The sequence below is a fragment of the Vipera berus genome, assembly GCF_964194415.1.
Source record: "Vipera berus genome assembly, chromosome: 4".
Classification (NCBI taxonomy): Eukaryota; Metazoa; Chordata; class Lepidosauria; order Squamata; family Viperidae; genus Vipera; species Vipera berus.
Window position 1 is genome coordinate 58,234,874 of NC_138206.1, and position 27,607 is coordinate 58,262,480.

General features: G+C 38.6%; 1 protein-coding gene across 1 annotated transcript; it reads right to left on the bottom strand.

Annotated features, from left to right (window-relative positions):
• Positions 1–2,040: 2,040 nt before the first annotated feature.
• Positions 2,041–27,306, bottom strand: LOC308667220 (cystathionine beta-synthase-like; the record flags this gene model as incomplete). Its single annotated transcript, XM_081326364.1, has 15 exons — positions 2,041–2,204; positions 3,090–3,174; positions 4,265–4,373; positions 4,866–5,000; positions 5,942–6,013; positions 10,562–10,667; positions 12,101–12,185; positions 13,214–13,345; positions 14,782–14,873; positions 16,077–16,146; positions 17,640–17,771; positions 20,180–20,259; positions 24,010–24,144; positions 25,520–25,626; positions 27,128–27,306. The coding sequence occupies 15 exons, from the start codon at positions 27,304–27,306 to the stop codon at positions 2,041–2,043; spliced, it is 1,683 nt and encodes a 560-aa protein (XP_081182490.1).
• Between the last annotated feature and the right edge of the window lie 301 nt (positions 27,307–27,607).

Here is a 27,607-nt window from a genome sequence, read left to right on the forward strand (position 1 = left end):
GTCTGTTTCTTTGTTTGGCAGTTTAATGATTACACACAACAACAATAACAGCATGCATTGTTCCCAGATGTTAGCTTTATGTTATATCTCACCATAAAGAATATGCTTTCCCCTTGTTTTAATATCTTTCCTTTATTCAGCTGCAAATCCTCTCTGTCAATTTCTCTATGTTTAATAGCTTCTGCAGTCAGTAATACATTAAAATCCAGGGAATAACAAACATGTTATTAGGTGCTAGCCTCGCATAGAACGCAACATTAAAAAAACTTATAAAGTCATGATCTTTCACAAAACCCCAGCAAACCGAGAGGGTCTGTGAAATGCCAGTTGAGAAAAACCGGTCTAAAACAATATAATCAAGGAATCAAGAATATTATCTGGCCACAACTAGTGAAAATTAATCAAATTATTAGTCCAGTGAGGTGAATTTAAACAATTCCCCCAGAACTGGAGCCTTTTTTTAAACGAGTTGTCTTTTTTGAAAAAATAAAATAAAATTATAGACATTTTTGCAATATTCACTGTATATCTAAATCTAGATCACCCCACCCACACCCCCATCCCACTTTATACAGGAATGTAATTTTGAAGATAGCGCTAACCAGTCAACAGGAAAAATACAACTGTAAAAATAGAAATCAATTTGGAGAAACTTCACTGAATGTACAATTGATTATCATGTTATTTATGATTAATGCTAATATCTTTTCCACCTGTCTTCTATGTTATTTCAGGCAAGGCTCTCTTTTTTTACACCTTTTATCCTCTTTTCATAAAATTATGTAGGGTTAAATAGGCTTGCACTGCAGCTAGTCCTAACAACCACTTGTTTAGTGACCGTTCAAAGACTGTTACAATAGCATTAAAAATGTGACTTGTGACCATTTTTCACACAACTGTTGCAGCATCCCCTCCATGTCATGTGATCAAAATTCAGATGCTTGGCACATGAATGTATTCATGATGGTTGCGGGGTCCTGGGATCATGTGATCAGCTATTGCGACCTTCTGACAAGCAAAGTCAATGGGGAAACCAGATTCATTTAGCAACCATGTTACTAATTTAAAATTGTAATTCAGCTAATAACAGTGGTAGGGAAGATCATAAAATGGGGAGAGAAAAAAATCACTTGACAATTGACTTGCTTAGCAACAGAAAATTTGGGCTCAATTGTGGTCATAAATCAAGGACTACCCGTATTCTGCATGCAGTGATTTGTTTCCAGTGATTAAAATGAGAATTTAATCAGAGAAGTGAATAACAAAACTATTTATATTCTGACTCTGTAAAAAGGCCCTCAAATTTCCTCAAATCCAATCCTCAGTTGCATTGCTGCCAGTCCACTGAAATCAAGAGGAAATGTATATAATTTTCTCAACCTAGAACCTTTCTTACTGAAAAATGTGGGAGATTAAATTTGCATTGATCAGTATTAACAGATACAACCTGTAGTCACCCCACATAGGTAAGATTTTTTTTCCCCGAGCAAAAAAATCTGACACATCTTCACCTTACTGCCATCAGAATCATTCACTTCAGGCCCCCTTCTTTATCAATGTTCTCGATGTCATTCAGCTACTTTCACTTTATTCTTCTGCCAGCAGATTTTGAAATGCATTTATCAATCAAAGTTAACATACAAATGAAAATGTCAAAAGAAATCAGAACAAGAAGACCTCCTTGGGGGATTCATTTAGTAAAATGTTAACTCCAAGAATCTTATTTTGAAAAGGTCTGAGAATGCCAGCTTGTTAAAAATTTTACTCAGATCATCTTAATCTCAGATTATTGCCAAAATTGTTATTCAGAATGACATCGAGTAAACCAAGAACTACTAGAGACATTAATATAAAAAGCTTCCCAAATTGCAAGGGTTTCAGCAGGATACAGTAAAGAAATCAAGATGGCAACCATAATGGGGTGATTGAAACTCCTCTTGGAGTTTATGTGTGTCACCCCATCACAGCCACCATCTTGACTTTTTTGATCACCTCCTGCAGACGGCCCTGCCATATTGTAAACCATTAAGTTAAACATCTTCAGTTATTTTTTCCTGATTCTGGAAAAGTCCTTTCATAAACAGATGTGAATGATGCATTTCGATCTTGAGGTTTGTTCTTTGGTGTGATAAAGCTGAGCAGATCAACAGCTGTGGCCACACCAAATACCATCTGTTTCATCAAGGGGGACCCCTTTGCATTGTCTGGAAAAGAAAGAGGAATGTATTTCCAAATAAGAATGAAAGAAAGCATCCAATGGTATACTAGCTTCTGACTTAAAACATGCAGATGAACATGTCTCATTGATACCGCATAGTCTCTCAGACCTCACCCTCTTTCCTGCCAGACTGGGGGGTGGGGGCAGGAGAAGCCTGGAGCTTATCATACCTTTTTGTGCACCAATAGACACAAAAGGATTTGAATGGAAGGCTCAATTTCTTCCCTCATCTCCAAGTCACTGGCTTTTAGGGAACAGACTTTACTGTTAAGGTGACCATTACAGTGATTATTATAGGGCTATCTATCTGGGCTGTGGAAATCCAGATGACTCCCACTCCCCCTACAAAAAACATTAAACCTATGTACTTAAAGAGGTCCACAAGACAGGGACACTGGTCAATAGGCAGAGCACTGGTCAACAGGCAGAGGCTCTAAGGAAAGTCAGGAGTCTGGTTTCTTTCTTGCAATCCAAGCCAAAGTAACCGTGAAGGGTAGTTCTAGAATCTGGGTACATGCTTGAAGGGTGCATACCTGCAGTAGCATAAAATGGCCAATCAATACCAAGAAGAGCCCGTACTTGACTACATTGTTCACCACACTAGCAGTGAAGCATGCTAGATCATATCCTTAGCCCCAAGTGTGCAAAGAGAAGAAAGAAAATGATAATTCAAACATGAAAGAGCTAAAGGCAGTCTTAAGGTGCTTTAGATATGGCCTGGAGATGAGGCAAGATCAACACTGTAAAGACACACCATATAAAAATGGTTATTGGGGCATGTTCTGGCTGAAGTGAGGGTGATGTAAGAATGAAAGCAGAATACTGACTGAAAATCTTCAATGCCATATAAACTCCCTTCCTTGGTACTTACATTGCTCCACTTCATGGACTATAACAGCAAATTGTTCATTTTCCAGGACATGTGAAAGTTTTCCCAGGGTGTCATCCAGATTAATCTGTGTGTCCCAAATAATCAAGTGAATCAAATGGCTACTAGGAGCCCAAGATCAAGTTTATCATTTGAAATTCCTCCCACGTATTGTCCTGTTATAAACTAAATCCTACATGGGCAATCTTTGTTTATTCAGAGTCATTTTGCAGCAGCAGCAATGCCTATCACTTTCCTACTTTCCTGAGAAAGGAGGGAAATGGTGCAAATAGCACAAAGAACCCAATTTATATGAAGTTATAGTGATGAAATTCTCAAAATCAAGGAAAGATCCTGTCTTGAAATCTAATCCACATCCTACATGCTCATACAGTAAGTGTGTCCTCTGTATCCCTAAATGCATGTACTTCAACTATATTTGCACATGCTTACTCAGGCTTATATTTTAGAGTTTTGTTTGTTTCTTCATACCTTATGTGTTTTTCTGCTTGTTCTTTTTTGTATTCAGTTAATAAAAGCATTTTTAAAACTGTGTGTACTGTACTGTGTATTTATAATACTTCCATGTCACTATGAACCACCTTAAAAATCCATCAGGTAAAGGAATAAGATGCGTGAAAGTCTTTTTTTCACGTCCAGAGAACACATTTTTTAAAGAACTGTCAAGAAAAGAGATGTATCTTTGTTTTCCTACTAATATGTGAAAAGTGTTGTTATGTAATAGGTGGAACACCCCCTTTCCTTCCCCTTGGCCTTGCCTCACTTGCAATTTACAGTAATATTTTGTAATCCTTTGGTTCACTCTTAAGTTACATAATACTTGAACACCAAAACCATTTTTTCTGTAAACTGACAGGATTTAACAGCTACAGAAACAAAAACCTGCATCATCACCTATTTTAATAATAGTGAGCTGAGGTAACCTGCTGCAGTATACAACCAGAGGTGTGGCTTGAGCATGTGAGAAGGAAGAGCTCAACAAATCCTGAGGTTAACGTATTTAGTAAGCAAGGCCCCATAAGCACAAGATGAAGGCCACAAACTGAATCCATTTTTTTACAACAACTTAGTGTATATCCATAATTTCCACCTCTTCTTTGTTCTGTTCATTTTATGGATGATGCATTATGAAGGTAAAGCAAGGTAAAGAGAAATACCTTTGAAAATTGTTGATAAGTGACTTTTATGACTGGGTCTAAGAACTGTGCATTTTCTGTCAGGATCGAGGAGAGGATGTTGGTAATAGTTACAATTCCCAAGATGGCGCTTTCAAGAAAAGAAACAATTTTTTTTTTACATTCAGACATGAAAAGAGACAAAATGGAATCCTACCAAATCCTCCATGTGCAGAGACTGAGTCCATATTGAGTCTAGCATTCTTAGTATCTGTTTAAGGTTCCTCTTAATTAAGGGGAAAATGGATAATCCTTTACTGCTTTAGGCCATAAAATATTACAAAATATTATCTCAAAGGGAAGTAACTGCTGAAACAAATCAAAAGTGGATAACTCATAGCCCCCAGTTGGCAGCCCCCTGCCCCCACACATTGTGCTATTAGCAGTTGGTGGTACTTTTTTAAAAAAAAACTTTTGCTTTCCCAGAAGCTGTGAAATGATTACATTGATCTTCTTCAAGATGTAATAGTTATTTTGCTCCATAAAGTTCTAAAAGAAGTTTTAAAGTGGACCCTTGGCAAAACAAAGGACCACCCCTCCCAACAGCAGTTGCGCCCCATGCCCATGCTAAAAAGAAAGTTACCCTGATTCTGCCACGACTGGTGCTTGACTGCATGACTTTTCTTGTAGGATTTCAACTGCTTTTTGACAGCTCACATCGGAAAGGAGAATCAGAGGAGCAGAAAGATTCAGCTTCTGGATTTTAATACTCCACCACCTATCAGACAAAAAATAGTAGTATATATTGTTACCCCCTCTGCAGTCAGAATCTGTTCTGGTCTTCCCTGAATACCATTCTATGTGCACAGCTTAAAGAAAGAAGACTGAGATAGTGGTAAGGGATTTATTTAATTAATTTAGCAATGAGATAAAAGATTTGTTCTTAGCATACCCATTTCCTATAAAGATAACTCCTGTTTTTCTTTTCAAAGTGTGCCTCTTTATAAGAAGTAATATAATATACATTCATCATTGTAACTATTGTTAATTAAAACACACAAACACACATATAAACCCACATAGTTTACTACAAGTATACAAGGCAAGCCACACACGAAAAGCAGGAATCGCAACGCAAATAGGAAAAAACAACAACACAACTATCAGTGTAGCCTGGATGCCACTCCTCCTAAATAATGGCAACAGGTTTCATAAAAATTGCCCAAACTGGAAGAGGTCCTCATAAATTAACTGTGTTTAAATGATTTCCATTCTTAGGAGGAATACAGATACCAAAAGAAATTTGGAAGGGGACATTTAAGCCATCAAATCTAATCTTCTGCTCTGTGCAAAAATACATATTAAAGTATATTTGACAGGCTGCTGTCTAGCCCAGGGGGTAGGCAACCTCGGCTCTTTTATGACTCATGGACTTCAACTCCCAGAATTCCTGAGCCAGCTTCTGCATTATAGAGGACAGAGAATACATCTTCATGATTCGCTGTTTGATTTCTTCCTTTTCAGGTTAATTTTTTTTCTAAGGATTGTATTTAATTAAGTCATTCAGTTGGTAGAGGCATCTCCTCATTGGAACAGAATGAGCATTGAAGGCCTGGGAAGGTCAATTGGATTTCCATCATGCTGAGAATAAAAATCATCTGATATAGCCCTGCATTGGGTGATGGTGGTGGGAAAACAGGTCAAGTGCATTGAACTTACCAAGGATAATGTTCCTGAACATCTTTTAGAAATCCATTCTGGGCCATCCATTTGTCATTCAAAAATTTAGACCTGGAAACAATGAAAAAAGAATGAAGGTGTTATGTTAAGCCTAGAGGTGTCCTAATTCAAGGGATCAAAACAAGAACCTGGCATCACAATCTAATCCCTGCTCCTTTTGTACACGTATGTGATGTCAACACTGCTAGAAAGGGAGCACAGCTTACACACCACATTTGTCATCTTGGCTGTTTTGATGCTTCCTTGCTGATACTCTGCATCTATTACTGAACCAATCTATATAACTACATTTTAATTTAAATCTTTAAACTACACTACTCTTTAAAATTAGGTTCCAATCAATAAATTAGCTATTGTTGGGGTGGGGAGGGAACAAGGTAGAATGCATTTTTGGAGGCAACTGTGGAATGATTTATTAAGAAGTTGGTGGTAAAGTTGAAAAATTGTATAGAATAAAGGCTGGTCTTATTGTTAGGCAACTTTAACTTTGATATTGTAAGCTGCCCATGTGGTAAGATGGGCAGCCAATAAATTTTATAAATAAATGAATTTACTAAGTCAACAGCCAGCTAATTGGGGATGTAATGAAAAGGCAGGAGAGAGTTACTTGCTTTACTGTATGTATTATTTTATTTTTACTCATAGTAAGAGGGCACTTCTGGATTTAATGCATTTGACTTGAACAAACACTATTTATTCTGTTTTATTTATTTATTTAAAATACTTATATAGCTATCCATCTTCAAAATAATCCTGGGTGGCTTTAGCCAATAACACGGTGTTCTGGGGGTGAAGATTCGTTCTCCTAGCTTGTGGATTGGTTTCCAAACATTTCATTACAGGCTAGGTAACATCTTCAGCAGAGTTTAGGGGATGTCAGTGTCAGTGTTCTGTTTATAAGGCTTCAGGTATGGGTGTGTCAAGTGAGGGTGTTGTGATGGCCCACGACTGCTGTGCCAAATCTGCTATGAATCATATTGTGAAGTATGCAGACGACATAGCAGTGGTGGGTCTTATCTGGGATGACAATGAAGATGCTTATAGGGAAGAAGTGAAGGTGCAATAAAAGTAACCTGGTTCTAAATGTTGATAAAACAAAGAAGATCATTGTAGATTTTAGAAAGAGCCGGCATAGTCATACTCCACTCAGTATCAAGGATGGAGCTGTAGAGGTGGTCAACAGTATTAAGTATCTAGGGGTGCAGATAACTATCAATCTGAATTGGTCTCTCCACACATCATCCTTAGTGAAGCATGCAAACCAGTCTGCATTTCCTGCGTTGGATGAGGAGAGCACATCTTTCTCCTTCTGTCCTGGCCACTTTTTACAGAGGCACGACTGAGGACATTTTAAGAAACTGCTTCACTGTCTGGTTTGGTGGCAGAAGTGCCTCAGATAGAAAGTCCACACAGAAAGTGGTAAGGACAGCTGAGAAAATCATAGAAAGCTCACTTCCTGGTATTCAGAATGCTGCTTATAAGCACTATATGCTTAGAGCTCAAAGCATTGTTACGTTACAGACCCCACACATTCACTTTACAATCTGTTGCTCCCCTCTGGGAGGAAGTTTCAAAGTATTTCTAGCAGGACTACCCAATTCTGTAATAGCTTTGTTCCCAATGCCATTCGTCTGGTAAATTTGCAAGGTTCATTTTTCTCGCCATGCACATGTATACATAATCTGAACTAGCCTGTGTTGTTTCTCTGTGTCATATAATATATGTGGGCATATGCAGAGTTCTGTATTTATTTATTTTTATTTTTGTCATATTTATGTAGTATATATTGGAGGTGGTGACCCTTTGAGAGCTGCATGCAACAAAATTTCATTTTAATGTATGCTGATTAGTGCACATCCGAAGTGACAATAAAGTTATTATTCTATTCTATTCTATTCTATTCTATTCTATTCTATTCTATTCTATTCTATTCTATTCTATTCTATTCTATTCTATTCTATTCTATTCTATTCTATTCTGTTCATCAGGTGTGAGTCATCAGTGAGTGTTTTGGGTTGGTTTTGTTTAACATGACTCAGCTACAAATAGTATTTGTCAAGGAAAGAGGGAGAATGGTCAAATACTGCCTTTACTGAGACATCATTGTTACAGTTACAAACCAACCTCTGAAATACTATAAATCAGATATTTTAATGCAAAATTTTGGGTACATTTGCTATTAGTAATACTATTATAGACCTATCTCCCTTTTAAATTCAGATTATAAAATATTTGCTTCTATCATGGCTGGGAGACTTAAAAGATTCTTGAATAGCTTCATTCATAGTGACCAAAATGGTTTTTTACCATCTAGGCAGATTAGGGACAACTTGAGAATTATAATTGATGTGTTGGAATATTATGAGGCCCAACCTGATAAACAGCATTGGTATTCCTTGATGCCCAAAAGGCATTTGACAAGGTGAATTGGAGGTATTTAAACTGGTTATTGAGGTATATTGCGGCGTTATTAGTTTGGATAATGGAGTGGATGACTCTCCAAAATAGGCGATTGTTAGCGTTAGAGGGACATGATCTAGCCCAAGGGTGGCATGCCCATTTCTGGCGGGAGTTAGGAAGCCCACCGAAATATTTTATTAGGCATTATTTGCATAACATACTATTAGGGGCTTGGTCGTTGGTTAGGAAGAAGTTTTATATGAGGATACCGTATTGGATGTCGCCGATGGAAGCATTGACCTACCCTAATGTGTTTAATCCAGAAAAAAGGGTGACTTATAAAGAATTATTACATTTAAATGGAGAATTAAAATCTAAATCGCAATTGCAGGAACAGGGTATCCAGGTAGATTGGTGGGCATATATGCAGCTTCGCAGTTGGTTCATGAAGGAGAGAGTGGTGCCAGGGATTACTAGAGAAGCTCAAGGATTTGATAAGATTCTTTTCGGGAAAAGTGAGAAGTTGCTGGCAAAATGTTACTCCTTACTATTGGATACGGATGGGTTAAATGAACTTACAGAGGGCTTTAGGGTCGCCTGGGAAAGGAATCTGGGTTATCAAATTGAACGTGATAAGTGGCGGTCCATTTGGGAGGAAAATGTTAGGCTGATGAAATCTACTGCGTATAAGGAGAACATTTATAAGATGATGTTTCGTTGGCATCTCCCGCCAGCTAGATTGGGTAAAATGTTTTTGGGTGTGTCCCCAGCATGTTGGAAGTGTGGAGAAAGAGAAGGCACCTATTACCACCAATGGTGGACCTGTGGCGAAGCGAGGAAGTATTGGCATCGGCTTCATATATGGATGAATGAGATTTTAGAATATTCTGTTAAATTGACTCCTGAGACGTTTTTGTTAGGCTTAAAACCAGACAACTTGAATAGATCTACATGGTATTTGATGTCACATTTGTTAACGGCGGCACGCATATTATGGGCTCAATACTGGAAGAATTCTGTTAGCCCTCCCGAGGACCTGTTAATTAAGAAATTTATTGACTGTGCGGAATCGGATCATCTGACCATGCTGCTGAAAGATAAGGGGGATACAGATTATTATTTATCTTGGAGACCATGGTATGAATGGTTGACAAAAAGGGATGGTTATGGGAAGGATTGAATATACAATGTAATAGCAATTTGTTTAAATCATTAGAATGTTTATTATTATGTTTTGTAATTTTAATAAGCACTGCGATGTATTGTTATGATGTAGTTGTGGATTATTTCAATAATTTTTTTTTTAAAAAAGTAATACTATTAGGAATTAGAAAACCTTACTGCAAATCCTAGAGATCTACCAACAAATCCAATCTATCCATAACCTCTTGATGACATAGAAACCTTGATATCAGTGGCTTTTTTTCGCATTTTAGAATCAGAAATAGCTGCTAATATCGCACCTTTCTCTAAGGTCTCCTTAAAAGGAATCCTCTCCTTTGGGCCAAGCAGAGGTCTCTTCCTCTCCCAGAAAAATCCACATCCTGCCTAGATCCCTTCATGCCTCCCTGTACAAAGAGAAAAGGGCAATCCCTTTCTCCACGCACAGAGAGTCCTGGGGCAATTCGAAGAAAGGAAGGGAAGGATCCAACCTCTTTCCTCAGAAGTGTGAGTGTTATGCAGTGCTTTTTTTGTAAAAGAAAAAGGTGCCGGAACTCACACATGTCATACAACCCGCCTTGCCTACCCTACAAGGTTCCATCCAAAAAAGGTGCCAGAACTCCATTCTGAGCGTTCTATGAGAAAAAAAGCCCTGGTGTTATGTATGGGGATAATAAAATATAGCAGCAGCTCAGCATGACCATCAGGTGGCGCTGTACCGTATCTGGTTGTGCTCGGAGGGAAAACCTAAATAAGGGATTGGCTGTCAGTGCACCTGGCCAAGTATATAAGGGGGTACAGGTAACCCCTTTGTTCTCTTGATACTGCTACCAATAAAGTGCTGCCATGCTGAATCCTTTATCTGTCGTCCAACCATGCGGCCAAGAATCCACTACACAATAGTGAGGTTTCAAGAAGAGGGTGGAATTCAGCAAGGGGAGGATCTTTAAGCATTCCTTTGGCAGGCAGTTTAGTCAATGTGGGCAATCACTTTCACACAGAAAGGAAATGAAAAGAAATGAAAAGCCGTTCTCTTACATGTAGTTCCTCACAGAGTCAGGTAAGAGGACAACACAACGCTGACCTTCTTTTAGTTGCTTGGCAGCTTTCACAGCTGCAGACATTGCACTGCCGGCACTGCCTCCTATTATAGAAGCCAGAGGATACACACATTACTCAGCAAGGAAAAGAAAACAAGGAAAAGTAATAGCAAAACACTGAACATAAAGAGAATAAAGGAATGTGAACTTGGGCCTTGTAAAATTTCCATTTTTTAAAAAAAATATTGATGCTTACTCATTGTGATGCCTGCAGTATTTAGAACCTTGTCAAAGCAATCTTGCTTTTACATCAGTAAACTGAATCCCATAAACGTAGCCTTGCCTGTTTAACCATGTTTTAACAGCAAAAGAGCATGATGGGTGGTACTGCACTGAGTAAGGACTTTTTCTATTCTGACCTGATATTCTTATATGGCCTAAGAACCCAGCAGTGGAGATTTGTGGATGCTGAATCTCTTTCCTAGCCTAGAATAAGCAGAATTGTTCAAATCCTAATGTTGTGGGACTCAGTTCTGGTTTGGATGTGATTCCATTTAAAAACTTCCCTGAATAAGAAAATAATAAACAGTTTTCATATCTAGTACATGTTTTAACCAAAAGTTTGCAAAAATGATGAGCATTACTATAAGCTAATAGCAATAGCACATAGACTTACATACCACTTCATTGTGCTTTACAGCCCTCTCTAAGCAGTTTAGAGAGTCAGCATATTTCCCCGAACAATCTGGGTCCTCATTTTACCCACCTTTGAAGGATGGAGGACTGAGTCAACCTTGAGCTGCTCAGGATTGAACTGCTGGCAGTGAGCAGAGTTAGCCTGCAATACTGCATTCTAACCATTGTGCCACCACGGCTCAGTTAAGGAGTTAGCCTTGTCAGTATTCATTCCTTTTTAATGCAATGTCTAAATTATTTTTCTCTATGGTAGACAGATAAAGGACAGACCTCCTGAGATGCAAAACATTCAATATATAATCCTACTCTATAAAGTGAAGTAACAATTCAAGGTTTTGAGAGGAACTTTGCACAACTGCATCTTGTATGCCAGTGGCATCCATTTCTAAAAAAAAGTAGGCTTTGCCATGTCACTCATACCTTTGTCGCCTCATGGCTGGATTTTTGCAAATCATTCAACATGGGCTGACAGTAATCATTCAGAAATTTCCACCGGTACAACTTGCAGAAGTTATGGACACATTGATTTTGTTCACACACATCATCATTATTATGGGGGATTGCATTGTCTGCCAGTTATCTTCCAGATGAACTCCAAAGTTTGGGTTGTCACCTATAAAATCCTACATGGTCCTGGGCCTGGACATCTCCACAATTGTGTGCTATGAGTTGTGTCCCACTCTCCCCTGCCTCAGTGAACAAGCAATTAATACCTACTGTAAATAATTATTCCATCAATATAAGAACTATGCAGTCCTTATATTTTTAAATTTTGATTTACTTTTTGGCTTAGGAGCTAAATTATTTTTTTAATATATATTTATTACTATGCAATACTTACCACAAAGCAAGCCCTCCTCTCTAATTAATCTACGAGCCATAAGGAAGGATTCTTTATCATTGCTTTTGCACCATTGGTCTATTACCTACCAAGAATACAAAAGGAAAGATTTTGGATTTCAGCAATTTTTAATAATGATGGGCAAATCTTTTCACCCACTTTTGCAACAAATGCATCATAGAGTGTTACATAGTAAAAGACAAGTGACAGAATATTTCAGAAGGTGAAAAATATTTTGGTTACAGCTGACATGAGGTTTTCATCTGGCTTAGGATCAGCACCATAATTTCTTGACTTGCCCTCTATAGCTGGTGCTGGGAAACTCTTGAGATGATAGAACGAATGCACCCCATAGGCAGAAATCAAACACAGGCTTTTTCTGCAGAAAGGAGGTCAACCTTATATTTAATTTTCTTCATTTCCACATATTTCTAATTCTTGGAATGCCTTTTGTATAACTTTTTTTTCTTAATGTATACATGTTTCAGTTTTGTTCTAATAAGGGCAAGGAATATAATGCATTTTATATCCTCCTCCTCAACATCATCCACAAATTTTGAATTAGCACCTTCCAGAACAATGAATGAATGAATAAATAAATGAACACATACACACACCCACTTAGGGACTACTTCAATTAGTGACCATTTGCAAATATTGTGGTAATAAATGTTTTGGAAAAAATCATTTTCCAACCAATCTGTGCTTTTATAACCGAATTCTGTGTGCCTAATGACAACACTCACTGGAGTGAAAATAATGTTGGTGTAGCTGTGTGAGAACTTTATCCAAATGAGATGGAAGCAAACAGTGATCTTCACAGAATGTCAGTCACTTGTTCACTTAGCAATCATTTCATTTAATGACTTGGTCATTGGAACGGAACCTGACCTCTAAACAAGAAGGGAGTGAATGTGAATGTACATATGTTTGAGGATATACAGTACATTTATATATAATATAGATCTGTAGATTGATCTTGTGTAAATGTATAAATATATCAACATTAGCAAATGATTTTCAATGAATCTTATTTGGATCCTGAGGCTGCTTATTCTTAGCATCACACATTTCATTCCTATGTCTGGTGACATTTGTCACCTTGAGACTTACGGATCTATCAAGGACAGTTGGGATAAAGTCATGACCGATCCCTTCCACTTCCATTGTTGTATCCTGGGCTGAGACTACATTTAATGAGCTGGGCAAAGCAACAATGGAACCATCGGGATCTACTCCAACAATCTGTGAAGGAAGACAAAATGTTTAATACCTTTAATTTCTTCAGTCGATTATTTTTTTATAATAATGTAGAAATGCTAGGAGGTTAGGGGAGTTTTTACAGGGATAACTTTCATTGGAGGCAAATCCCTGGAGTCTTATGGAGGCTATATACAGTAAATACTGCTCAACTTATGTCCACAAGTGAGCTGAAAAATTTCTGTTGCTAAATTTATTTATTTATTTTTGGGACTTATATGCCGCCCTATCTCCTGAAGGACTCAGGGCGGCTAACAACAATAAAATACAGCAATACAAAAGTTAAAAAGAATTAAATTAACAGCCCCCCAAAATTAAAATACTCACTAAATACCAGATACTCACTAAATTCCTCGGCCCGTCCCCGCAACGGGTCCTCTCCCGTCCCCTGATTTAAAAGGGAGCGGGTCACCCTGAACAGGGCGGCCAGGCAGTTATCTGCAGATGCAATGAGGGTGGCGAAGTAAGCACGCTTCGCCACCTCCATTGCCACAAGATATGATCTAGAAAAGGATCTTAACTGTGTTCAGTCAGACAACCAACTATAAGATAGTTTGCCCCATTTTATGACTTTTCTTGCTACAGTTAAACTGATCGATGCAGTTGTCAACTTTATAACATGCATGTTAAGTGACTCTGGCTTCCCTATTGACTTGCTCTTCAGAAGATCACACTAGAACACAACATAACAGAATAGAATAGAACAGAATAACAGAGTTGGAAAGGCCTTGGAGGTCTTCTATCTACTCCAACCCCCTGCTCAGGCAGGAAACTCTATACCATTTCAGACAAATGGCTGTCCAGTCTCTTCTTAAAAACTTCCAGTGTTGGAGCATTCACAGCTTCTGGAGGCAGGTTGTTCCACTTGTTAATTGTTCTAACTGTCAGGAAATTTCTCCTTAGTTCTATGTTGCTTCCCTCTTTGATTAGTTTCCATCAGTTGCTTCTTGTCCTGCCTTCAGGCGCTTTGGAGAATAGCTTGACTCACTCTTCTTTGTGGCAACCACTGAGATATTGGAACACTGCTATCATGTCAACTCCTCGTCCTTCTCTTCATTAAACTAGACCAGGGGTCGGCAACCTCGGCTCTTTTATGACTCGTGGACTTCAACTCCCAGAATTCCTGAGCCAGCATAGCTGGCTCAGGAATTCTGGGAGTTGAAGTCCACGAGTCATAAAAGAGCCGAGGTTGCCGACCCCTGAACTAGACCTTTGACATAGCCCACCTATGTTAGTGATGGCCCACCTGGCACATGACAACTATTGGGAAGCTAACCACTATTATCATTCCCAGCAATATCCCAGAAAATGTACCACAAGAACTTCAAAATGGAAGCAGCTCCCAAGGCCCTGTTGGGGACTGATTCTCAAGGAACCACATAACTGATCCTGGTTGAAATAGCAAAGCCAGACCCACGTACTTTGCATGCAGGGCATTTCTCCTTCAACTTTCTGGCAACACCAGTGATAGTACCACCTGTGCCAGCTCCAGCCACAAACATATCAATTTTTCCTGTATTTAAGAAAAAATAAAACAATGAAACAAAAAACATGTAACTATATTGCAAGAGTATTGTTCATACTAATATATATAAGTTCAATCATTTAACCACTATTAGTTATAAGTGATTTACTCCAGTTTTCTGGGATTGCACTTAACGTCTTTTTTTTAATGACATGCATCTATCTTTCATATCCAGCAGGTAGCAGCACTAGGCTGACTTTGGCTCATCTTGGAAAGCACAACAATATCTCTGCCACTGGGAGTAATTTTTGTGTGTGTGTGAGAGAGAGATGGACAGCTATATAAATTTGTAAAAAAAATATAAATGAATCCTGTTAATACTAAGATGAGAGGCCACCGGAATCCTGGATTAAAAGCCAGGCTGAGAAGCAAATAAGAGCAACAAATTGTTGTAACATCACAGAAGAATACAATGGAAGGTCACTTTTGCTTATTGCCAAAGTTAACATAATACAGTGGTGCCTTGGTACTCAACTGCTTTCAAACTCATAGAATTTGGTACTCAACACAATTTGATGCAAACATTTTGTCCTGGCACTCATTGTTTGTTTGGTAGTCGATGCATAAGCATAAGCTTTATGGGAAAAATTTGTTCGGTACTCATCATTTTTGACACTGATTACGCTTGATGAGTACCGAGTTACCACTGTATATGGGAATGTCTGTGCAATCATGTCAAGATCAAGCTGAACCTGAAGGAGTCTTTAAATTTAGTGGCCTTTCAGCTAAATCTTCTATAGCAGTCAGAATATGTGACTGCTGTGTTTCTCATAGTGACAGTACAGTAATTCTTAATACATTTTGAGGATACTTTTTACATTGCCTGTTACCAAGTAATAGAGGATGGCTAATATTTTACTGTTTATTTATTCTAGAAATGGTTATTTAATTGCTATTTGGAATAACATGGGCTTCAAATAAACAAGCAGAGTAAGAGGACGTGGAAGTGCAGATGCACATTTGGAATTACATCCCTCATATATTTTATTGTAATAATCGTAAAACTGTAGATTATACCTAATGGTTGCCACATTCACACCCAAGTGAAAACCTGATATGGCAGAAGAAAATCAGGAGTGAGAAACGGCAACTCACAATCAACATTTCTAATAAATTCGGTAGACTATGTTTTCATTTTATTCAAAAGAAGAAATGTCCACGTTATATTGATCAAAGGGTTATTCATCATACCATCACACTGCTCCAAGATCTCTTCAGCTGTGGTATCATAGTGTGCCAATGGATTACTTGGATTTCGATACTATTATGGGAAAGAAACAGAGACAAAAGAAAAACATCCAATGCTCAAATTAGTGGAATGATAGTGTGTATGTGGGTATCAAGCCATATACATCTAAAGCTATCATAATAGAAAAGTATTGCTATTACACAAGTATATTTTCTTTATAAATAAATAAAACTTTATTTTTTAAAGTTATGTTTTATCTGCTATTGAAGATATATTGAATGGTTATCCAGGCTCTAGTGAAATATGATACAAAAGACTATAATGTGTTAGATGCAATGTTGTATTTGAAAATGGCGTGGAAAATGTTTCAGCTGGACCAACACAGTGAGACTCAAGAGGTTTTGACTAGGGTAATAATGGTATATTTTAATATTTATTGCCCGCTACATAAATGTAATAAAATACCTAAAAGAACTCTGGTTGCGGACCAAAAAGCAGCATTGTCCACCCTGTCAACTCAGCGAAGAAACCAACATGCCACCTGCTTCCTCTTTTTCTGCAATGGTCACCTACCAGCAGATAATGAACCGCTGCTTTCTTTTCATTATCATAGAAAAGTTTCAGTTTAAATAATTGTTTTGTCTTTTTGTTTTTCTTTTGCTTTCCCAAACTCTCTCCGTTTTATGTTAAACAAGCATAATATAGAGATGTGTGTTTAATCAGTATATACAGTTGGTAAATTTTATAAGCTTTGGGGTGAATATGATGATACACCTTGCTTCCTAGTCAGTGCTTTTTTTGTAAAAGAAAAAGGTGCCGGAACTCACACATGTCATACAACCCTCCTTGCCTACCCTACAAGGTTCCATCCAGAAAAGGTGCCGGAACTCCGTTCTGAGTGTTCTATGAGAAAAAAAGCCCTGTTCCTAGTAATCTGATGGAGAATATCTGAATGGTTTGCTCACACAGCATGAAAAATACAACCATCACTCATTAATAGATCATATGCCTTTGTGTGTTGGCTGCACATGGTACAGGGTAAGTAAGTTGGCCATGCAGTAGACAGTTCTTGAAAGCAGAGGCCTCCAACCTTGGTGGCTTTAAGGCTTGTGGACTTCAACTCCCAGAATTGGCTGGCTGAGGAATTCTGGGAACTGACGTCCACAAATCTGAAAGTTGCCAAGGTTGGAGCCCCATGCTTTAAACCACTCAGATACTGAAGAGGAGACCAGAAGACTGTCACTTTTCTGGGTATATCCTGCCTTTATTTTTGCCTTCCAGATGAGAAAGGTAATTAGAAATCCATGTTCATGTATTTAGGGTAGGGGCCCACTACAGGTTTGTTTGGCGCTGAAGGTTAGAAAGTTTGCAGTTCTGCCCTAATTTTATGCTCAGAATCTTTTATGCCCCTTCTTGCCTCCTTTCATAAGATCTCTGGAGAAGGTTAGCTTTCTTCAAATTAATACTATACAGATAGTTTTGTATCCCAGGTTGAGTAAAGCAACTGGATGGAAAATAATTCAGAATACATTGATCTATTCTAAACCAGAAATAGGAATCTATACCTGATCCAAAATATGCGAGTTTGGAATTTCATTTTTCAGTTTCCAAGCAACACGAACATTGGATTCTGGATCATCAAACTTGGCGCAAGGAGTTCTTATTATTTCAGCCCCAAGTGCTCTCAGAACGTCAACCTAGAAGGATGATGTAGAAACCAGAAACTGAATTAATTTTCTGTGCTGTATTATTTCATCTAAACTAGGATAAACATATAAATGCTTTATATAAATAAACAAAGTAGCATATCTCACAAAATATTTATTCAATTTTGATACAATCCAAATCCATCTGATTCTGGGTGGCTCAGAAAATAAATAAATAAATAAATAAATAAATAAATAAATAAATAAATAAATAACAAGTGGAACACACAAGTGGATCACTTAACAATAATGCTTAATAATAGTGTTGTAATACTACATTAGCTGTGGCCATCAATGCTAGTTTATTGCCTATTTCATCTGAGCTAAGACTCACTGCACTTGGTGGGATATTTCCCAGGGAAAAGTGTACAGGAAAAGAGTTGCAGATCAGTCCACACAAAGGAATGTATACATAGTATTGCTTCTGTGACTGAAATAAAGAAAAAACTAACATGCATATTACACTGCTGATGGTGCAAAATTGAGAGCTCTGAAGAGCACAAGAGGTTGCCCAGTTATATTGACCGTTCAAAGTTACAACAGCACTGAAAAAAGTGACTTATGACCATTTTTCACACGTATGACATTTACAGCATCCCCTTGGTTGCATGATCAAAATTTGGATGCTTGACAACTGGTTCATATTTATGACAGTTGCAGTGTCCCAGGTTCATGTGATCAGCTTTTGTGATCTTCTGACAAGCAAAGATTCACTTAACCACAATGTTATTAATTTAACAACTGCAATGATTCCCATGACAACTGTGGCAAGAAAGGTCGTAAATGTGGCAAAATTCACTTCACAAATGTTTCACTTAGCAACATAATTTTGGGACTCAATTGTGGTTGCAAGTTGAGGACTACCTGTATACGCCATGCATATGCACAACTAAGTTGACAATGCTTCTTTCACAAAAGTACATTGCTAAAATTAAGGCTGTATACTTTATTGTCACTGTTTCAAATCAGGTACCCTTTACATGTTTTAAGACAAACCCCGTAATTCCTAGCAAGCTATTACTTACCTCTAGTCATTCATTTATGGATTCTTATCAGCTATTCAAATGATCCCCAGCTAACAGGTATTTCCAAACCACATTATTTCCATTCCCCAATCTCTAACCCGTGACTTTTTTTTCCCCATTAGATTTATATATCGCCCCTCTCCCGAAGGACTCGGGGCGGTGTACAGGGCAATTAAAACACAATATACAGCACATAATATACAAAAATTAAAATAAATTAAACCAAATAGCCCAAGCAATAAAACACATTCTAAAATTTTAAAATTTGGAATTTAAAATCTAAAACCCCAATCCCTCAGTCCAGGCCGGCAAGTTCAAATAACCAAGTCTTCAGGTCGCGGCGAAAAGAGCAAAGGCCGGGAGCCATCCGGAGCTCAACAGGAAGCTGGTTCCAGAGGGCAGGCGCGCCCACAGAGAATGCTCTCCCCCTGGGGGCCGCCAGTCCACATTCCCTGACCGACAGCACCCTGAGGAGGCCCTCTCTATGGGAGCGCACAGGACTATGGGAAGTTAACACCGGCAAAAGGTACTCCCGTAAATAATCCGGGCCCATACCATTTAGGGCTTTATAGGTCATCACTAGCACCTTGAATCTCACCTGGAAGACAACTGGAAGCCAATGCAGCTCACGGAGCAGAGGTGTTACATGGGACTATCAGGAGACCCCCATCACAACTCGCGCAGCCGCATTCTGCACCAGTTGGAGCCTCCGAGTGGTATTCAAGGGCAGCCCCATGTAGAGAGCATTGCAGTGGTCTATCCGAGATGTCACGAGCTCATGAGTGGCTGTGCGTAGCGCATCTCGGTCCAAATAGGGCTGCAACTGGCGCACCAGGCGAACCTGGGCAAAAGCCCCCCTGGTCACAGCTCCTATATGATCTTCTAAACAGAGCTGTGAGTCAAGGAGGACACCCAAGTTGCGAGCCCTATCTACGGGGGGTAACACCTCACCCCCTATAGTTAAGATGGAATAGAGTTAAATAGACTTTAACTTCTGCTGCCTCTGGAATTCAGATAATACGCAGGCGACACCATAAGCCAATCAATGCTCATTTCCAGGGCAGAGTTAACCAACCAGAGATGATCTTCTAACTTGTTTGAGCTACAACACATCCTAGAGCCCTCAAACCCCTTCACCTCTCTTCACCCCCGTTCCCTGGAAATAAATAAAAAAAGTTGCTCTTATGTAATGGCTGTAGCTTCCCACAAGAAGAATGATGAAAATGCTAGTTCTGTGAGGTTAACAGATTATCTCCACTTCACGAATTTCAGTTGCCCAGGAGACAGGCTTTGTGCTAATGGGAGGAGAGCGAAGAAAAGAAAAATGATTAGACTATGGTTGTGTTTCTGCTTAGCCACTTTGAGGACTCTCACCTTTTCCATGCTCATTTTCTCTGGCATGACAATGACACAGCGATAACCCTTCATTGCAGCCACAAGAGCCAGTCCAATTCCTGGTGGTGAAAAGAATAGGAAATAAGGCAAGTAGAAATTACAGCTACAAGTTAATTAACCCACCCCCACCACCCACCGCAAAAGATTCTTTCTCCCATCTTCTAAATGGAGCAGCTCTCAGATTTTCACTTTCAAAAATGGGGGAGGATGAAGGCTCCTGCATACTCAATTGAAGATAATGGAATAACAGAATAACAGGGTTGGAAAGGACCTTGGACCAACCCCTAGCTCAGGGGTGTCAAACTCAATTTCATTGAGGGCCACATCAGCATTGCGGTTGCCCTTAGAGGGCCGGGTCGGTATGACCTGGGTGGGCGTGGCCTACTGGGTGGGTGTGGCTAGAGTGCGTATGGCCTACTGGGTGGGCGTGGCCAGCTCTACATCGTTCGCATCAAGGGTGCCTATGGGGGCCTGGGCAGGAGTGGGACAGATCTGAGGGTCTCTGGCAGAAGGAGGATCTCTGGGCCAGGGCCAAGGCAGTGGGGGCCGTTCCCTCACTGTTTCCAGGATGGCTTCGCGGGCCGCATGAAACCACTTCGCGGGCCAGATCCGGGCCCCGGGCCTTGTGTTTGACATGTCTGCCCTAGCTCAAGCAGGAAACCCTATACCTTTTCAGATGGTTGTCCAATCTCATCTTAAAAACCTCCAGATCTCTTCTTAAAAACCTCCAGATCTTTTAATATTCTTAGATAAAAATGAATAGCATCACATTACACGTAGGCAGATTCATTTCTGCCAAGGGTAGCGTTTATATGATTAGATTGGTACTCTTACATACACATGTAAACATTGAGGAACAGCAATAGCAATATCACTTAGACTTATATACCGAGTGGTTTACAAATATCAGCACGTTGCCCTTAACAATCTGAGTCCTCATTTTACCAACCTTGGAAGGATGGAAGGCTGAGGTTGCTTACCAGATATAATGCATAAATCAGTTTAATCCACTGATAAATATACAAGGTTCTGAAGTCAAGGAGACTGGAACAGCTTGCAGTAGCTGCCATAATAACCTTCCTAAGTCCTAGCTTAAAATGATGGAAAGATCTGTCTCACTGAGTTTTCTAAAAAGATGTGGCATCTTTTCTTCAGCTTTTCCCCCCCATACATGCTAAAATAAAGAGGATAAAGAAGATTGGTTCAGTTTCCTGCAGGATTGAAAACACACAGTATTGATTTGTGGTTTTAGGTTAAAAATGTGCAAATGTTAAGCTCATTTTATGACTCTGTGTACCTGTATTTCAATACTGCAGGGAATGGGTGATAAGGAAGCAACATTTTAAAATTTAACAGTAACTGTTCATGCAAGAGGTGAAACAAACCTACATAATTACTATGAGAAATAACTTCCCTGCAATTTGTAGTTTCTTTGTCATGTACTTCAAAGCATTTATAAAAATAGCTGCTATATTTGTAGGCTGAGTATGCTGTAAGTACTTTCTAGTTGGTAGGAAGTCAACAGTATGTTGACATGTAAGACAATATTTAATTTAAAGATTCTAACTTGGATAAAATAGTATGATAATGCATTGAGTAAAACTGATCTTTGGTTGCATTTGTGACATTAAGCACTGGTATTGGAAGTCTTCTTAGACCAGGGGTCTTCAAACCTGGCCCTTTTATGACTTGTGGACTTCAACTCCCAGAATTCCTCACCCAAACACACTAGCTGAATGAATTCTGGGAGTTGAAGTCCACAAGTCATAAAAGGGCCAAGTTTTGAAGACCCGTATCTTAGACTCACAGCTTCTTCCCAAAGAATAGGTGGCAGCTGTGATTAAAGTGCCTTTTCACAGCTTCATCTGGTGTCTCAGTTGCATCAGTTCCTAGACTGGAAGGTCTTTCAAGTTGTGACTCATGCCCTAGTCATCTCATGATTGGATTATTGGCATGTTTTCTATATGGAGCTGCCCTAGAAGACCATGTAGAAGCTACAGCTGTTCCAGAATATGGCAGCATTGGACAGTATTAGGCATGCCTTCATGTATCCATATAATATCACTGCTCCACAAACTATGGTGTGACCTTCTGGGTACAATCCAAGGTGCTGCTTGTCATCTATATAGCCCTTCATGTAATAAGGTAAAGGTTCCCCCACACATGCGTGCTCGTCGTTTCCAACTCTAGGGGCCGGTGCTCATCTCCGTTTCAAAGCCGAAGAGTCAGCACTTGTCCGAGAACGTCTCTGTGGTCATGTGGCCGGCATGACTAGACACCAAAGGTGTATGGAATGCTGTTACCTTCCCACCGTAGTGGTCCCTATTTTTCTACTTGCATTTTTACGTGCTTTCGAACTGCTAGGTTGGCAGAAGCTGGGACGAGTAACAGGGCCTCACTCTGTTACGCGGCACTCGGGATTCGACCCGCCAAACTGCCAACCTTCTGATCGACAAGCTCAGCGTCCTAACCCACTGAGCCACCGCATCCCTTTTTCTTCATGTAATAGGGCCAGGTTATTTGAGGGAGCATCTATCTCTCATGGTTTCTGCTCATCTAGTAAGATCTGTCAGAGATGGTAAGCTGCAGGTCTTGTCAATTAAACAATGACACTAATCAGGATTCAGAAAGTGTGCCTTCTATCCTGGCACCTGCCTTCAGGAATAATAGACCATCAGAAATAGATGTGACTCCCACACTAATGATGTCCTATAGCCATTGAAAATGGGGCTCTTAGTCTCTTATATGTAGACAATGATTTGTTGTTAACTAGGAAACTGAAGGATTTGTAATAAATGTTAGATTATATAATGTGAAAGGAAGATGTATTTGATTAATGTGTTGAAGATCAAGGTAGTTATTTTTTAATAGGGGAAAATGAGGATAATGGCTGCAAATTATACAAATATCAAAAATGAAGTAGGTGAATGAAGTTGAGTGCCTTGGCAGATTGTTTACTAAAGTTTTAAAAAATAACTGGAGAAAGATTAAGACATTGAAATGCTGGGACAAAGGTAATGAATTTTGTGGTCCTGTTGCAAGAAATATTTGTAAAAAATGCAAAAAAATTGGCTGCAAATAAAAGCAAGTTTTTATCCTCACTTTGTTACACAGAAATGAGTCTTATGTATGTTAGAAGCATAAAAGTTACGCACGGTGGGAATGGGTTTACTTAAAAATGTATGGAAAAGCAGGAAGAAATATTGAAGATTAAGAAGGAATGGGTGATGAAAAATGTGAACCAAATACAAGAGAAAGTAACCAGTACAAGAAAAGCGTATTGAAGCAGCAGTTTATAGGAAAAAAAATAAATGAAGATCAAATAACAAAATAAAATATATGAAGGAAGAAATAAAATATATGAAGGAAGATCAAGAATAAAAGAAAGACAGGGAAAGTCATGACTAAATGAAGCTGATGAAATGTTCAAAATGTTCAAAGAAAAAAATGAAGTGCATGAATTGGTGTTTGGATGTTTTGCAAGGATAGAAATTTATGGAAATTTATAGTGAAGAGTGTTACTTTTTCATGCACTTTCCACCATGCCAACTTTCCCTAAAAGGGAATTGTGTAACACGTGTATATGTACATATGTAAGCTGCTGCATTTGATCTAAATCAGCTCTTTCAGCCTTGGACTCTTTAGATATGTTAGCACTGCAACTCCCCAAACTGCCAAGCAATATTATGAATCCTAAATATCTGAAAAATGCCAAGCCGTGGAATGGATAACAACCTTTTTTTTTTGACACTGAGGCTAGGTGTTGTTTTTTTAAAAAAAACCTACTCTCCCTTATTCATATTTTATACCTGTATTTCCTGATGTAGGTTCAATGAGTGTATCTCCTGGTTTTATGATACCAGCTTTTTCTGCATCCTCTATCATCCTTAAAGTGATTCGATCTTTTACACTCCCTCCAGCATTGAAGTATTCACACTTGGCCACTGAAATTTCAAAACAAGAACAAATTTGAACTTGGAAACAAAAATCTCTGTTACCCTTGCCAAAATTCCCCCCCAAAATAATTCTAATACTGGTGAAATGATTTTAAAGATAGAAACACAAATCACTTTTAACCATACATACTACTGAAAATTATATTCCAGCATTTTGCATATTAGACATTTAGCTTGGCTTAAGAAGGTGGGTTCATCAGGTTGTGCAGTTTTTGAATTGGGTTGGTGTTTCCTGGGAAGTAGTTTTCTTTATCCGCTAGTAATAATCTCACAACACATGGACAGATTCAACATAGTTTGAACTGGAGAACTATGAACATCCTAGGCCAAGTTAAATGCAAAAAAGCTAGGGAATTCCTGGAATCTTGGCATTCAGACAAATCAGCCATCAATAGACACATAGAAATAAATTACAACTACACACTGTTCAAAAGAGACAATTAAAAAAGCCAAAAAGGAAAAAAAGAGATCGGAAAACATCCTTTCCAGTAGCCAAAATCAGATAAGCATGGATTAACATCAGACAAACAATCAAGCAGAAAACAATACCCAAACCACAAGGTCAGAAGATGAACCTCCACCTCACAAGTACCCTAATCAGCAAGCTGCCAAGGAAAAAAAACCCCATACCCCCAGGGCAACTGTATGTAAAAGGAAGTAAACATCTTGCTCACCAGCACTGATGATACTACCTAATCATATAATAAAATGTTTGCAAGCAAACAAGCAAACTCAAAGAACACTAAAAACTCTACAGATCATAACATGTTTAGCAGATCCCAAGATGGATGGATTTGCTAATAATTGAGGAGACTCTGTTGCAGGCTACCAAACACAAGATAACCAATCCCCCACAGAGAAAGTAAATATCAGGGGCCACAGATGAGCCTTAAATAACACTTCGAAAATAAAGAATAATATTTGTGCAATGCTTGTGTTTTTTCCTGAAAGTCCAAGATTTGATTTGGGACTATAAATGAATAGCTGTTCCCCTCTTCAATCTCAATAAACTCTTCTTGCTTCTTTGCCTTCTGCTTAAGATCTGTGAATCATCTACGTCCAATACCTCATGCTCACACAGCTGAGTCTGATGAGGAACATGATGGGAAAGGCCAGGCTGAGAGTCCTGCAGTGCATCAGAGCTTCCTTCTGACACCAAAGGCTCTGCAAATCCCTCCTCCTCCTCCTCTTTAGAATCATCAGACTCAGCTGCCAGTATCACAGGCTGATGCTGAATCACAACAGGTGTCAGCTGTAAAATCCATTGTACAGCCCAATCTATATCCTGGAATGAAAATTTTATTTTTGATTCCTAGCCTAAATTCAACACCATTTCAGATGACTTTGGCAAAGAAATACTCACAAAGTTCACATTTGAGACCATAAGCTTTTGAAATCTTGTTGACACGGATCAGAGGAGTGTGTCCAATTTTCTCTAAGACATTTGACAAAATTTTTGGTTCTTTTTGCCTGCACAAGGAAAAAGAATAAAACCAAAATAATCCTGAAATGCACTATTGACTTCAATAATGACTGATGTAAAGCCTTTTCTTTGATTTATTTTGAACAGTGAACACGAGGAATGATAGTGAGAAAAATCAAAATCTTTTGTGTACTGGTTCATCAGACTGTTTTTATATTATATTCCATGTGTCCCAAAATAACAAACATAATAGAGTTTAGTTCTTCAGAAGGGCATCCCTTGGAAAGACCACCTAGTATTCCCAAATAGAGCATTTCTGAAGGCAGATTTTTTTTAAAAAAAAACAGCAGGTGTGTCTATCTGACAGGAAGAAAAGTTGGCCACTACCATGTGATTGAAATATTTTTATGTGGTTCTTGACAGATTTAAGGAAGAGTGGGTTTGATCATATGGTTGTGGCCGCTATCCTGACTTTTTTGATCCCCCTCCCTACAGAACCCATGAATCTGCTGATCAAAAATTCACTTTTTTTAAAGAGTAGAACAATTTCTCTCTGATTAGCTATTATACTAATAAGAATGGCCACCATACTTTCTTCCAGCTTGTAGGCTCTATAAAGACTTGGGTAAGAGGAAAAACTTTGTACAAGGCTTTGTGCATGAGGCATTCTCCATTCTTTGATTACATAGCAACCCTGGGCTTAGATTATAACCTGTCATGGTTCAAATCAATGCTAATATGGCAGATGTTGTTAATATTAGCAATACAGAAGAACCATAAAGGTTATCTTCCATTAAAATATTATTTTCTTAATTACACTAGTAAGTTGTGAACCACTTTAAGAACTGAAAGTTCATGTGAGGGGCTGAGGTCCAACTAGCTTCACATTGAAATGGATACGACCTCTGGTCTCCTCTATGCAAGGGGCATTTGATTCCATCACCCAGTTGTGGAGGAATCTTATGCAGAGGATCTGTGCATGCAAGATCATTTCCAGTACTGCACAAGTCAGAGCAAGCAGAACATTAAGGTATTCACTAATCTGCACCTTTACTAACAGATGTGTTTTGGAACAGAATTGGTAACCTATTTCTGACATATGCCATTATCAAAAGTTTGTACTCATCATTCATTCCATTTCAACATTGGTGCATGCTCTTTGAAATATGCAGTTAGATACTACTTTAAATTAAGCATACATTTAAAGTTTTGTCTTGACTGTTTCTAAGCCGTTGCCGAAAAGGTTCAAAATCCAATGCCATTAATTTAACAAGGGTTGATCACTCCATTCAACATATGAAAATAACAAAAAAGCTGCATAAATTTCCTGAGATATGCTGAAGCTAATGCTGAAAACTGGAACAGGTCACAGCTGTCTGTGTTCCTCATTTCAGAATTCATGCTAGAAGATAGGGAAATTTAGGGCATTGCACTTTCTTCTATCAGAAGCAAATTCTTAGCAGATCATATTGCCGGTGAGCCAAAGGAATCTTTGTTTCCTGTTGAGATAGAGTTTTAAAGTGGGGAGTACTCTAAGTTGCTACTTACTGAGGCATATAGCGATGAGGTGACTCTGAGATGGATTTTCCTGGTTTCCAAGTGCATCTGCTAGGTAAATTGGGACTAATCCATGTGTTATTAGTTCTAGCTTCTGGGTTTTCAACATCTCCATTGAGGAAAGGACAAACTCTGATTGTTTTATTTGAAGTATAAACAGAAGCCATCATAAGCTAAAAAGGGAATATAGAAAAACAAGCATTTCAACACAAAGCTTGAACTCCAGTAAAACAGAGCATACCTAGTAGAAAGAATCTTCCATGTTTAAATATATATGTTTTATGTATTATAGAAGGTATTACTACATTTTGCAACAGATAGCATTTTATAGCTGGGTGGTTTTTTTTGGCAGTCAAAGATTAAAGAAAGACATGTCAGTTATATGATGGCATCGGTGCAGGAAAAGGCAGAATATTAATCTCAAATTTTTCCTATTTGGAAAGGGGCATTACATGGCATTACATATATTCT